The sequence below is a fragment of the Trifolium pratense genome, linkage group LG5, assembly GCF_020283565.1.
Source record: "Trifolium pratense cultivar HEN17-A07 linkage group LG5, ARS_RC_1.1, whole genome shotgun sequence".
NCBI classification, from domain to species: Eukaryota; Viridiplantae; Streptophyta; class Magnoliopsida; order Fabales; family Fabaceae; genus Trifolium; species Trifolium pratense.
The window spans coordinates 12,162,502-12,177,936 of record NC_060063.1 but is presented as its reverse complement, the minus strand read 5'-3'; the positions used below and the strand labels follow the sequence as shown (position 1 = coordinate 12,177,936).

Below are 15,435 nucleotides of genomic sequence, written 5' to 3'. Positions count from 1 at the left end.
GCTGCCTCATGAAACACATTAAACACGTGCGCCTTCCTCTGTAAGAAACCTTGAAACAATTCTTCAAACAGATCTTCAAAAGATTGAGTAGAAAATAATAACAGCTAGCTGGCGCGCGCAGATACAGAGACAGGTGTTATTCCAAAGTGTACCAACATTTGTCACAACACTTGGGGTCAGCACATTTGTCTCAACACTTGGCTAAAATATGTTTTTGCAAAATGTAGCCAACATACAAAAACCCAACAATCTCCCCCTTTGGCAAATTTTGGCTAAAACAATATTAGCCCAGTATATAGAGAGATACAGTATTACCTTTCCTTCGAGTCAACATGATCACACAACTAGGAAAGAAAGTAACACATAATAAAACTACTTCTAAGAGAGGTAAGTAGCATCAGAGGCAATGCAACAGCGGAATAAAAACACAACTAGCCTCATGGAACAACACAAGGGAGAAATAAACTCCCAATAGTAGATGCTTAGAAGTAGGAGAAATAAACTCCTAATAGTTTAACGCGCATCCATTCATCATAAGAACAATAGGAAAAGTAAATTCCCATAAACATCTGAGAAAAATAAATTCTCAGTCATAGTGGATAGTGGACTCACTAGTCAGGTGCCATAACACTTGGCACAACACTTGTCATCAAACATATTCAGGCGATCAAAGAGATAATATCACTCACACTCCCCCTGAATTCATGAATACGAACATCAGATAGAGAAAGAATATTCACTACTCCCCCTCAGTACATGCATATTACTCACACTCCCCCTCAATACAAGCATACGAACATTAGCATAGAAACAGTCACCAGATGTGAGAACATCTGTCCACACACACACACTACTCCCCCTTTTTAGCCACAATTTTGACAAACATCATGCATAGGAAATATGTAGAGTAGCAGACAATAGAGGTGTCAGGGTGCAATTATTACAGACCATAGAGCACACACAGGTGCTAGAAATCCAGGGCCTTGCCCAAAAAAGTAACAACAAAGAAACACCAAAAGTACATCAGAAAAATATAAGAAAACATCAGAAATCATATTGAAGAATTGTCATCAGAGTCCTCCATCAAATCCTCAGAGCCATCCTCAGAGCCACTAGTTCCTTCTCCTTCTTGTCCATTAGGCTCACCCTCAGCAGTCTCAGCAGCCTCTTCAGCCTTGAGTGCCTCAATCACACGATCTATTTTAAGTTTCCTGGCCTCAAGAGCTCTGCTGGTCTCGGTCAAATCAGCAAGCATCTGTTTCCTAGAAAGAACACCAGTCTGGACAGATGTGCCAACACCTGCTGCAGCATTTGTCCCATCCAGCAGTCTCTGCTCAATAACCAACACCCCTTTCCTTTTACAAGGAACATCAATACTTCTCAGAATATCTGGGTGTTGCTCAAGGATGATATTGCATAGCAGAGTAGGAAGAGCAACTGGTTTCTCAACAGCATAGGTCAAAGCATGGCTTAAAGTTTCTTGAAAGAAATAAGATCCATAATCAAAGTTGGCCTTGGTACCCACAGCATAGATAAACTTTCCCAATCCTCTGGCCACATCACCTGAGTGGGTTGTAGGCACCCAATTATGTGCAACAATCCTATTCAGAACAGCATAAAATGGAGAGAGGGAAGTTGCAGCCAACTTAGCCTTGCTTGGCCATACCTTTATTCTTCCACCAGTGAGGACCTTGCAGACCTCATTGTCTGTGACTTTTAGAGGAGCCACTTCATCAGAATTTCTTTGCAAATATTGGTTGATCACAGTTGGTGAGAACTTAACACATTTACCACGAACAAATACCTGCCTGTATTCAGGACTTGCTGGATCATTACAGTTGTCAGCAACATTTATCAAAAATTCTTTGACAAGCCTGTCATAGCACTTGTCCAAACCAACCACAGTTTTCATCAAACCTGCATACTCAAGAGCTTCAACAACACTTGGACATTCAAGAATATCATCTTTCAAATTCCTTTCTAGAGCCAGCCTCCTATGATGTACAAATTTCCATCTTGCAGACCCATTCTCCAGATGGAATGATATATTGTCTAATGGAGCATAGGGAACAGATTGAGGGACCTTCTTCCTTCCTATACTCTTCCTAGATGTGCTGCCAGATGCAGCAACATCTGTCTCTGGTTCAAAATCGGAATCAGTAGTTGGTGGAGCTTTTCTTTTCTTAGTTTCAGTTCTAGGAACCACTTTACTGACAGGTTTTGGAGGTCCATACAGAGGCTTTTTACCAGTATCTTTTCTAGCCTTAGAAGGTTTGGGTGTTTGGACAGGTGTGTTAGCAGTCTCTACACCTTTACCAGCCCTACTTCTAGTCCTCCTAGCAACACTTGCTTCAGAATTTGCAGGAATGGACTTTTCACTCACAGTTGTTTCATTAACAAATATAACCTCAGGATTTTCATTAACAATCTTATCAGGAACAGTTTCTTTATCAGCATCCTTAGGTTGGGGACTCTCATCAGACTCAGAATAGTTCACCATATTTTCCTGTGCCAAAGATGTGATAACATCTGGCACAACATTTGGCGCAGCGCCATGTGTTGCAACATTTGGCGCACCATGAGTCTCAGGAGCAGTTTTCTGAAGAGACTCATCAGCAACAGCATCATTGGTCTCAGTGGAAGCACCAATATTAGCATCAACAATAGTAGGGGGGTCAGGAACATTTTTCCCCAATTTTTCAGACACAGCAGGGTCCTTTAAACCTAGGGTTTCAGCAGGATTTGGAACATTAAGACCTAAATTAAGAGAATTCTTACCAGGTGTATCAACATTTTCAACTGTAGCACTAGCGACATGTGTTGCAGCACCACTTGAAGGAAGTGGATCAGTGTGAAGCTCAGACATTGTAAACGCTTTACTCGATTCACCTTTAGCCTTCTTGCTTTTACGCTTTGAAACTTTAATTGACGCGGAAGGAGATGACGGGTTTGTACTTGTTCGTGATGATTTTCCCTTCTTTGCAACTGATTTTCTCCTCATAGTTGGACTTGTGGAAGGTATGGTGTTGAGAGGAACAGCATCGATCACCATTTTTTGTAGCGATGGAACAGCATCTGTCTTCGTTGGTGAGGATTTTGCAGAGTCAGACATAGTGAGTGGAATGAGGTGAAATTTGTGATTGAAGTAGATGGAAGTTGAACGTTCTCTGAGAAAATACAAAGTTGAAGTTGAGTTGATTTGCGTGAGAGAGAAAGGAAGATGAGAAGTTTGCGTGAAGATATGTTGGTTTTGAAAAACCAATAATAACTCCCTTAAGTTAGCGTGCACCAAAAGTGGGAGTGAGAAATCAACTGCTGCACGTTCTCCATGCAGTAACTGCTATTGATTTTCAAAAAGGCAAATTCCTAATTTGCCCCTCAGTTTTTCAAATTGACTTGCGTCCAAAGCTTTAGTAAAAATGTCTGCCAATTGTTCTTCAGATGCAATGTGCTCAAGTGTAACAATTTTTTCTTCTACAAGCTCTCTTATATAATGATGACGTATATCAATGTGCTTAGTCCTACTATGTTGAATAGGATTTTTAGAAATGTTTATAGCACTCAGATTGTCACAGTAGAGTGTCATGACATCTTGCTCAACACTATACTCCTTCAACATTTGTCTCATCCATAACAATTGAGAGCAACTACTACCAGCTGCTATATATTCTGCCTCAGCTGTTGATAGAGACACACTATTCTGCTTCTTACTAAACCAAGATACTAGATTGTTTCCCAAGAAGAAACATGCACCAGAGGTGCTCTTTCTATCATCAGCACTTCCAGCCCAATCTGCATCACAATATCCAACTAAGGTAGAATCATTTCCAAGAGAGTATAAAATTCCATAGCCACATGTTCCATTGACATATTTGAAGATCCTCTTTACTTGAGTCAGATGACTCATCTTGGGTTCAGATTGGTATCTAGCACAAACGCCTACTGCAAACATGATATTAGGTCTGCTAGCTGTGAGATATAGTAAGCTACCAATCATACTTCTGTAGAGACTTTGATCCACATTAATCCCTTTCTCATCTTTGGTAAGCTTCAAATGTGTAGGTGCAGGTGTCCTTTTGTGACTACCACCCTCCATTCCAAATTTCTTCACAATGTTTCTTGCATATTTTTCTTGAGAGATAAATATGGTGTCTTCCATTTGTTTGACCTGAAGACCTAAAAAATAAGTTAGCTCACCTACAAGACTCATTTCAAATTCAGATTGCATTTGATGCACAAAATGTTCCACCATTTGTCGCGACATTCCACCAAATACAATATCATCCACATATATCTGAGCTATCATTAGCTTCCCTTTCTCTTCTCTTACAAACAGGGTTTTATCATTACCACCCTTCTTGTATCCATGGCTGACAGAAATTCAGTCAATCTCTCATACCATGCTCTAGGGGCTTGTTTCAATCCATAGAGTGCTTTCTTTAGTTTGTAAACATGGTTAGGAAAGCTTGGATCTACAAACCCTTTTGGTTGTTCAACATATACCTCTTCATTTAGATAGCCATTTAAGAATGCACTTTTTACATCCATTTGGTATAGCTTGAATTTTAAAATGCATGCCACAGCCAAGAGTAATCTTATGGACTCCAAACGAGCAACTAGAGCGAAAGTCTCATCAAAGTCTACTCCTTCTATCTGTGTGTATCCTTGTGCTACAAGTCTGGCTTTATTTCTAGTAATGTCACCATTTTCATCAGTTTTGTTCTTGTACACCCACTTTGTACCAATAACATTTATACCATCTGGTCTAGGTACTAGATCTCATACCTCACTTCTTTTGAACTGAGTTAGTTCCTCCTGCATAGCATTGATCCAGTATTCATCAGTCAAAGCTTCTTTAACATTCTTTGGTTCAATCTTGGATATGAAACATGAGTTGGAGATTGCTTCTTTTGATCTTCTTGTTGCAATTCCTTGATTTGGATTTCCAATGACAAGTTCCAGAGGATGATTCTTCTGTGTTCTAGTAGATGGTCCCTTGTTTGGTCTTGGAGCCTCTGTAGTAGATTCAGAATGTTGATTAGGTTCAGGTTCAGTTTGATCATCATCTGGAGTTGGGACAGGTGTTATGACATCTGTCTCTTCAGCTGGATCCGCACTTGTTGTATCACTATCATCAACAATAACATTGATTGATTCCATCATGGTTCTTGTTCTGGAGTTAAAAACTCTGTACGCTCTGCTGTTGGTTGAGTAACCTAAAAATATCCCCTCATCACTTTTGGGATCCAATTTTCTTCTAGGTTCTCTATCTGCCAAAATATAACACTTTGACCCAAACACATGGAAATATTTTACAGTAGGCTTCCTATTCTTCCATAGTTCATACAGTGTTGTAGCAGTACCTTTTCTTAATGTTACTCTATTGTGAATGTAACATGCTGTATTCATGGCTTCAGCCCAGAATTTGTAAGTAACATTTTTGGCATGCAACATCACTCTAGCAGATTCTTGTAAGGTTCTGTTCTTTCTTTCAACCACACCATTTTGTTGAGGTGTAATTGGTGAAGAAAATTCATGAGTTATTCCTCCAAGACTCTCAACTTGTATGGGCCCCATCAGATCCATATGTAGTAACTCAAGAACTCTAGAGGTGGACAAGTGTTGCAACTTCTGGTGCGACACTTTGGTTTGCTTCCCAATCTGACATTCACCACAGATATTGCCTTCCTGTATCTGTAAGCTTGGTAGTCCTCTGATAGCTTCTTCAGTTATGACTCTCTTCATGCTCTTCAAGTTAAGGTGTCCTAATTTTTGATGCCACAGCTTAACCTCTTCATTTTTAGTTAAGAGACATGTAGATACATTAGCTTCTTCAAGAGGGATCCATAAGTAGCAGTTGTCTTTTGATCTAACTCCCCTCATAAGGGTGTCCCCTTCATTATTACTGACCAGACATTCATTTTTTGTAAAGTTGACTTTCATGCCTTGATCACATAGTTGGCTTATACTGATTAGATTGGCAGTTAGCCCTTTTACAAGGAGAACATTTTCAAGTTTTGGTAGACCATGGTCAATCAGTCTTCCAATACCTTTGATTTCCCCCTTTGCTCCATCTCCAAATGTCACAAAACTTGTGGCATAGGATTTTACTTCCTTCAAATATTTTTCAACACCAGTCATGTGTCTGGAACAACCACTATCAAAGTACCAATCTTCTTTTGACGAGGCTCTGAGAGACGTATGGGCAATCAAACTTTTCCCACTGCTTTCAGCTGTATCCTCTTTGGTATTGGTTGTATCATCTTTTTGCTTCCATTCCATTCTTGTTTTAGTAATGGATGGATCAGACTCTTGAGGAATTTCACTTGGATACTCATACAATTTGTAGCAGTAAGGCCTTATGTGCCCCTTTCTTCCACAGTGGTGACATCTCCATGAGTGATACCTGCTTCTGGGTCTAGGTATAAATCTAGGTTTCTGCCATCTTTGCTGATGTGGTGCCACATGTGGTAACACTTGTCTCTGTTGTCTAGGAGCCAAGTGTGGCGACATCCTGTCATGCATTTTTGGAGAAGGTTGTTTACTTATCTCAGGCATATATTTCCCTTCTTTATTGTAATCCATAATCCTATTAACATTTTTGTACTCGTACCCAATGCCTGTTTTGGATCTTCTAGGAGCAGACAAAGTTTCCAGGATTTCATCTAGATCACTTCCTTTGAATAGCCTAAGAACATGCTTCTTTAAATTCTCAAGATGAGAGTTTAATTCAGTTACCTCTTCATTCAGATGGGTTATCTCAGTCAGTTGTTTGATCTTGTCTGCTTCTAAGTTGATGATGGTTGCCTTTTGTTCCTCAATGATCTTTAAACTATCTTCCCATTTATTACTAAATTCAGAGATTCTTGACAGATTAGCAGCTCTCTCAGTTTGCAACTTAGTGATTGTTTCTTTTTGCTCTTCAGAGACTCTACAAACTTCTGCACTCTTCAGACACAGCTTTTTATATGATTCAGCAAGTTCATCAAAGGTCAGTTCTTCTTCACATGATTCAGTGTCAGATGTGCAAACACTTGTCAATACATGTATAGCCTTTGCAGTATCAGCTTCTCCCTCAGAATCTTCATCTGACCAAGTTACAGTTAACCCCTTCTTCTGTTTCTTCAGGAAGGTTCCACATTCACTTCTAATGTGACCATACCCTTCACATTCATGGCATTGAACACCTTTATTTGGAGCTGATTTCTAATCTGTTACAGGTTTTCTGAAATTCCTGTAAGTGTTGCGACCAAAGTCAGCTGCACCTGTCTTAGAGCGTTTGTCCATTCTCTTTAGCACCTTATTAAATTGTTTTCCCAAAAGAACCATTGCATCAGAGATGCTGTGTTCAGACTCTGTGTCACTCTGTTGATCTTCTTCCTCAGCATTTGAGACAAAATCAATGCTTTTGTTTTTCTTATCCATCTTTTCATTTGTAGCTACCTCATAGGTTTGTAGAGAACCAACCAGTTCATCTAGCTTCATATCTGTGATATCCTTTGCTTCTTCTATAGCTGTGACTTTCATGTCAAACTTCTTAGGTAAAGACCTAAGCATTTTTCTTACCAGCTTTTCTTCAGGTATCTTTTCACCCAAGGCATCAAATTGATTGTCAAAATCAAGTATGGTCATGTGAAAATCCTGAATGGTTTCATCATCATTCATTCTTAGATTCTCAAACTTAGTTGTTAGGAGTTGTAGCTTAGACAGCTTCACTTTAGAGGTACCTTCATGAACAGTCTCAAGAATTGTCCAAGCTTCTTTAGCAGAGACACACTTTTTGATGAGTCTGAATATGTGCTTGTCAACACCATTATATAGTGCATATAATGCTTTTGAGTTTGCAAGAGCAAGCTCATCCTCTTCTTTGGACCATTCTTCAGCAGATTTCAACTCAAGAGTTGGTTTACCATCTTTGTCCATCTTCACATGTGGAGTCCATCCTCTCAGAATTGCCTTCCATGTCTTGCTATCAATTTGTTTTAGGAAGGCCATCATGCGGGACTTCCAATAGTCATAGTTTGAAGTACCAACCAGAAGAGGTGGTCTGGTAACAAACCCTCCTTCTTTGTCCATCCTTGCCAGAAACGATTTCCCTGGAGCTCACCCTAAAATTCAGAACAGGGTGCCTGCTCTGATGCCAATTGAAATTCCTGGCACACAGTGGACAGGTGTTGATCAAGGTGTATCAACATTTGTCTGTTGTAGACAGATGTTGTTACCGGTGCGCCAACACTTGTCTATAAACAGAGCAAATAACATAAAACAATACAAACAGTAAAGTAAATAACACACAAGAGTTGTTAACCCAGTTCAGCCTAAAGCCTACTCTGGGGGATACCAATCCAGGAATGAAGTCCACTATCAGCAGTATTACTTCGAAGCTAAACTCACCCGTTTACAACTTCTCACTTAATCACTACCCAATGACACTTCTACCTAGGAACTCCTAGATATGAGACCTCGTCCCAATTCCCACCTTAACAACATAGACAGCGTTGTTATTCAATTTCACAATCACAACAGGTGGAGACACACTCCTAAGAAACTACGATTCACTCTTGCTTAAAAGCTTGCGAGTAAACCACACAACACAATAGAACAATCTCCGTACTTCAAAGCTTAGGAGAAGTTCACACTTACAACTCAATAAACTCAGGTCCTAAGCTTGCATCAATGAGACACAAGAAAGGCTCACAATTAACACTCTAAAATCCCTAAAACACACACTTTGTAAGACACGATTTTAGATGCTTGAAACCATATGCTTGCCTTCGTATTTATAGTAGTAGAACGACTTGGGCTTCAAGATAAAATTAGGGCTTCTAGAATTGCGGCAGCAGTGATATATTTTTGAAAACAATAGTTATATTTTTGAAACACAAAAATATATTTTCCAAAAATATAATTCCTTTGGAAAATAAAACTAGGGTTTGGCTGCCTCATGAAACACATTAAACACGTGCGCCTTCCTCTGTAAGAAACCTTGAAACAATTCTTCAAACAGATCTTCAAAAGATTGAGTAGAAAATAATAACAGCTAGCTGACGCGCGCAGATACAGAGACAGGTGTTGTTCCAAAGTGTACCAACATTTGTCACAACACTTGGGGTCAGCACATTTGTCTCAACACTTGGCTAAAATATGTTTTTGCAAAATGTAGCCAACATACAAAAACCCAACAAGAAGTTTAACAGTACCCTTCCCACTAACCTTTAGAGCATAATTATTCCCTAATTTCACTTCATCAGAAAAAGAAGTATCAATAGAGGAAAACCAGTCCTTTCTACTTGTCATGTGGTTGCTGCAGCCTGAATCAATGAACCACATGTCTTGTGTATTTGATTTTCCATCTGATGAAAGTTGTGCCATAAGTAACACTGCTTCTTCACTTGCCTCGACATAATTTGCAGTGTTGTCCAATGGTTTCTTTGGGCATTCATACTGGAAATGTCCAAACTCATGACATTAATAACACTCCATTGCTGCTTTGTCTACTAGTTGTCTACCTCCTCTGCCTCTTCCTCTTCCTCTTCCTCGAGCAGGTCCACCACGAAAGCCACCTCTTCCGCGGCCTCGACCAGTACTTGCCTCATCTTGAGTTACTTTCAACACTTGTTCTTCATGTGAATTGTGGCCATTCATTCGTTGTTCATGTACCAACAAGCTACTTTGGAGTTCATCCACAGTCATGGAATCCAAATCATGAGATTCTTCAATAGAACACACTACATAGTCGTACCTGGATGTCATTGAGCGAAGAATCTTTTCGATGACGGTAAGTTCTGACATTTGTTCACCGTACATTCGCATCTTATTTGCAATTGTGAGAGTTTGAGCAAAATAGTCGTTAACTGAGTCTCCATTCTTCATCTGTAAAATCTCTCAATCACGTCGTAGGGCCTGAAGTTGTGCTCGCTTCACTCTAGTAGTGCCTTTGTATTTTTGTTTTAAGGAATCCCAAATCTCCTTCGATGTCTCCTTCTTCAAAATTGTTTCAAGCACAGCTCGATCAATTGCTTGAAAGAGGTAATTCTTTACCTTCAAATCTTTCAGCTTGAGCTCATCCACTGTTTTCTTCTCATTTTCTGTCAGTTGAACACCGACAGCTTGTTGAGGAATCCCTGGATCTATGAGATTCCAATACTCCTTCGACCTTAAAAAATTCTCCATGAGCATTGCCCAATGGTCATAGTGCTCACCCAATTTTGGAATCGCAGGTTGCACGAAGTTGCCATCCGTGGTTGTAGTCATTATTGAAGTCTGCTGCTTCTCTTTACTACTACACACCTAGCTCTGATGCCAGATGTTAACACAGAAAAGTAAAAGTTTGAAATGGAAGGGAAAATGCAGTGTGTTTCTGCGTATTATTCACTGAATAATTAAAGGCCAAGTTTATAGACTTAGCTCTACAACTGCCTAGCTAATAAATAGGAAACTAATCCACACACTAACAGCATATCCTAAATGTGTGCAAGAGAATAGGAACAAAATAAAGAAACATACTAACAGATACTAATAATCTAAATTCAAATTAACATTGACTTATTCAACATTTTAGTCCTACTTTTTTCATCTTTTAATGCTATTTTTTCATCTTTAATCACAAACGTCCGTTGGATCCTACAGTTGATGTAGTTGCAGCAGAAATTGCAGCAGACATCTTTGCAGCAGAGGATCCGGATCGGTTTAACATTAGCTTGATTGTTACTTACATGATTGATTTTGTTGATCAGATTAAGTCAAAAACAAATTATTGAATTAACTTTATACTTGATTTGTTGATCTAGTGTTTCATGAATAAATACAGAACTTGGTATAATATTTTTATGGAAAATATTAAATACAGTAGAAACTCTTTAAATTAATACTCGGTAAATTAATAAACTCTCTAAAATAATAAATTTGTCCTGTCCCGACTTGGGCCAGTGTAAAAAATTGAATAATTCGATAAAATAATAAGATGATAATTTTTTGGGAGATCCCTTTATAATTTTCGGTCCCAAGAAAATCATAAATTAATAATTCATAGAAACTGAAAAAAATATATTACACTTTGTGTGCTTGCAGGATTATCTCTCTTGTACTCGCACAACTCCTTACGTATTTGATCTGACATAGTTGATTTTGCAACACCTTTTAGATGAGAAGTCATCTCGTGAGTGAGATATGGTTTGAATACTTTTAACACATTCATGTAATTTATATATGTCAAACTTGCTTAAGAATACATTGAACATTCCACTTGTTTACATTTACTATACACTTCAAAAGTCAAAAGTTATATTTCCAATGGATATGAATACAATATTTATTAATTTACATTGAGTTCCAAGATTTGCTGCAACGTAATTCTAAGAGACATAGACTAATTTGCCTTTTTATTTGGTATGTACAGTATAATTACTTAAAAACTCTTTAAATTAATAATTATTAATTTATCGATAAATTAATAACTCTCTAAATTAATAAATTTCTCCGGTCCCGACATTATTAATTTATAGAGTTTCTACTGTAGTGTCTTTGGTTACTAATTAAGCATATTAATATGAAAATTTCTTCTTGAAATTTATGTATTCAGTATCTTAAAATTGTAAAAAGTTGTCTTTTCAATATTATTATTATTATTTTTTTTTTATGTTTAACAAGTGCTCCTGATATACTGTTTAGCATGACCTACTTTTATTGTTTTAGAATTTTGAGGATCAAAATTTTCTAATACACCCGATTGCTTGTTTTTTATTACTTTTTGACAATAATGTGACCATTTGCTAGTAGTAGCAAGTTTGGGGGGTACGTAGTAAGGAATATACTACTTATGATAGTAAATTGTATGCACGTATGACCGAAGAGATTAATCTGTATAATTATGGGCACAAAATATCTAATTTACACAAAAAAAATACTATAAAAAGTTAATTAATTAATAAATCTAATATGTAACTAATTTCGAGTTAATAATACAGATTAGTCCTAATGTGATGCGACAATACTTGCAATTATATAAAATATCCATAAAACCTCGAGATATACAACAACAATTGAAAGAGATTGAAGACAAGAATGGAAAACACAATGGTTCATGCAAAAATAGGAAGATAGATATTGTACCAAAAAAAAAAGAGGACAAACGCAAAACGACAACATGTGTGTATGTGTTTAAACCCTTGCCATTAGATTTTAATAGTAGTGCATGCATGGCAGAGATATCCCATAGGTATCACATTCAATTCTTCCCCGACATGCATTCAATTCGTTTATTTTATTTTTTAAAACACCCGGTATCTGGCATTAGGACCGACTAATTCGAATGATCAATCCCACCGCCCACTTGTCGGATCCATTTAAAGCCAGCATTTTTTTTGTTCTGTATGGACTAGTCCACCGAAATCGACACCAGAGTGAATCGAACCTAAGACCTTGAGAAAATCTAACATACTTCAAGAACTCATGTTAACACCACTATGTCAATCCAAGTGGAGTAATAAATAGTTAAAAACATAATATGAAAAATAATATTAAATGTTTCATTAATATTGTAAAGCGACTTATAATTTGATAGGGAAGAAATAGTTTTTTCTTAACTATGTGTTACATACATATAATAACTGCAGGGTCCTGCTGTAGCACATTATCTTTTTTACTTTTTAATTTATTTTAATTTGTTAAATAAAAATAGAACAAGTTTGCTTTACTCCTGCAGTTTAATTCAACTGCAGGTGATCCTGGTTCGACTAAATTCACGGTCAATTCAAATATGCATGTAAACGTATTGTAATGAAAATTAATGCATGTAATTGCTATAAGAAAATATATACTTGTAACTTACTACTAATTAACTTCTTGTTATTCAACATGGTAAATGAATGAAATATAACAAGTCACATAATAAAAAAGAGAACTAATTACGAAGAGACGAAGGGGAGAATTTTGAATTGAGAAACTACTTAATTTAGAAGAAAGTGTATAATTACATTTCTTCTAAAAAAATTAAAATAGAGACATAAATTAAATACATTAACTCAAGGAACAAAATAAAAAAAAAAATCATGTTATGAATTTTTTTCCTTCCTACAAATTAAGCCAATATGAAAAACTACCTATTGTGTAATGGATTTGGACCTGTTGGAACAAGTCTCTTGTAATCTGAATTTGTGTTCTTCTCATAGCATGACAAATAAGGACCAAATTTGTGTCTTTTTGTGTTGCACTTGTGGACATGAAATATTTGATCACTTATCTTCTTGGTCTTCTTTGCACCATCAAACAAATTGCTAACAAGCAAAGATTTTCTAATAATCATGTTGGAACCAACATAAGAAGAGAACAAAAGGAACAACATAATTATCAATATTAACTTGGATAATTTCATTGTACCAAACTTGATTCAAAAATAGCAAGCAAAAAAAGATAAAATAGAAGTATAGAAATAGCACAAAACAAATAAGGCAAAAAAGAGATTGAGATGGAAACAATGAGAAAGGGGAAGATCATGTAGTGAGTGGAGACAAAGGAGAAGGAATTGGTGATGATATTAGTGAAAAGGATATAAGGGGTTGAGTTGAGAAAAATAGTGAGTTATTAAAGGAATAGTGAGACATTAAATATGGTACCTCGGATATGAAGATAAAGAGACCTTGATACATCACAATTTTGGTCAGAAATTTTTACCAAACTCATTAATTGACTTCAATTCAACTTGACCAATAGACATTTTTTAACTTTCATAGAAGAATTATTTGTAGAGACAAAACACTCCATTTATTTTTGAAGTTGAATTCAAACTCATTGAGACATAGGACTATTTGAATTAACTTATTTAAACTTATTGACCGACATAAGACATAAGCACCTACGAGTTTGGTAAACCTTACAAAAACATGATATGCCATGTTCATAAGTTGTTTTCAGTTTATTTTCAGAAGTTCACCATGATGATTTAGAAAAACAACTTACCTTACACAAAAATAATTTAACTTTATTTTATCTTTGTTATATATAGAAATAAGGTTTTTTTTAATAAAAAAATAAGGTTTTTAAAAATGGACAGCCGCGACAAAAGAGTATCGATAGTGTTCGTTACCGTTTTCTTCCGTTTTAATAGAGTGATTTAAAATAACGAAATCGGCAGCGACAAAACACCGTTATGCCGTGATAAACTCCGTTGCGGCCGCGAGATGCATTTATTATTGATTAATTTATATTTTAGAAGACACAAATTCTTTAAAAATATGAATTACAATTATGAATCCATGAAGAAACAATTAGAAATTAAGTTACTATACATTATATGATAGTACAAATAATTTTAGTAAGATGTGCAATTTTGTGATTAATTCACACTGCGACGACCGCAATATGTGACACATCATACGAAATAGTCGAAATCGTAAAATCCTTAACGCAACCTTTTACTACTACTACTACTACTACTACTACTACTACTACTACTACTACTACTATATGGAATTGGAACCTCTCTAGCCACTTATCAATGGCACCGTTTGATCTCAACCTTTGATTTTTATTAAATATTAGCGGTTAACACTGTAATATTATTGATGGACTGTTCAGATCTACACATAACATAAAACTGGAGAGGAGGGGCATGAGAGGATTTGAATCCCTACTCTACCCAGTTTTAAATATAAATTAAAGACAAATTGATCAACAAAAGTTAATGTATCAAAATTATTCGATAATAATTGGTCAATGAAAAGAATATACTCCTATATGACATGTTAATGGAGCCAAAGAGCAACATTCTGTACGTGAGGGTCATTAGCATAGCTGATGAAAGAGCCTAGCTAACAAACCATGCAGAACCATCCTTTTCATTAATTATCTGAAACCAACTTATTTGGTTAATCAATGGAACATCAAAACGTGCTTTTTGATAAAAGGACCAAACATGAAAAAGCTGACACTAATTGAAGAGAAGGTAATGCATGCAAGGAGAATTAATTGTGTGTTTTTTTTTCACTGATGTAACAACGTGCATGCATTGAATTCAAATCAGAGTTTTTTTTCATAAGAATTGAAATTGAAAACACTTGTTTGCTGAGAAAGTATTGATTGAATGAATGATGGTTTGTGTTTCATATATGTATAAGAATTTACTCTAACATAAAGAACATTGTAGAATTTGTATGGAACATTTATAGAGAGACAACCTGGGATGAATAGTCTAAATTCTAATTCTGTTACTACAGTGTGGCTAGTAGTTACCTAGCTACTTCTGTTTTCTCTCTAAAAAAAGGAAACATAGAAATAGAGGAGAATTTGACCTATCATAGGGAAAAAAGTCAAGTAGATGCTTCCTCCAGTCTCATATACAACGCAACGTTTTATTTTTTAGATTTATTGAATATACTTCCTTTGATTTAAAATGATTGATCAATTGAATAATTTTACTTAAATTAAGAAAAATATTTA

At 36.3% G+C, this 15,435-nt stretch overlaps 1 protein-coding gene across 1 annotated transcript; it reads right to left on the bottom strand.

The window, feature by feature from the left end:
- Nucleotides 1-9,468: 9,468 nt before the first annotated feature.
- On the bottom strand, nt 9,469-9,873 carry LOC123886052 (zinc finger CCCH domain-containing protein 4-like). The gene has a single exon (XM_045935390.1). The coding sequence runs from the start codon at nt 9,871-9,873 to the stop codon at nt 9,469-9,471; it is 405 nt and encodes a 134-aa protein (XP_045791346.1).
- Nucleotides 9,874-15,435: the final 5,562 nt, after the last annotated feature.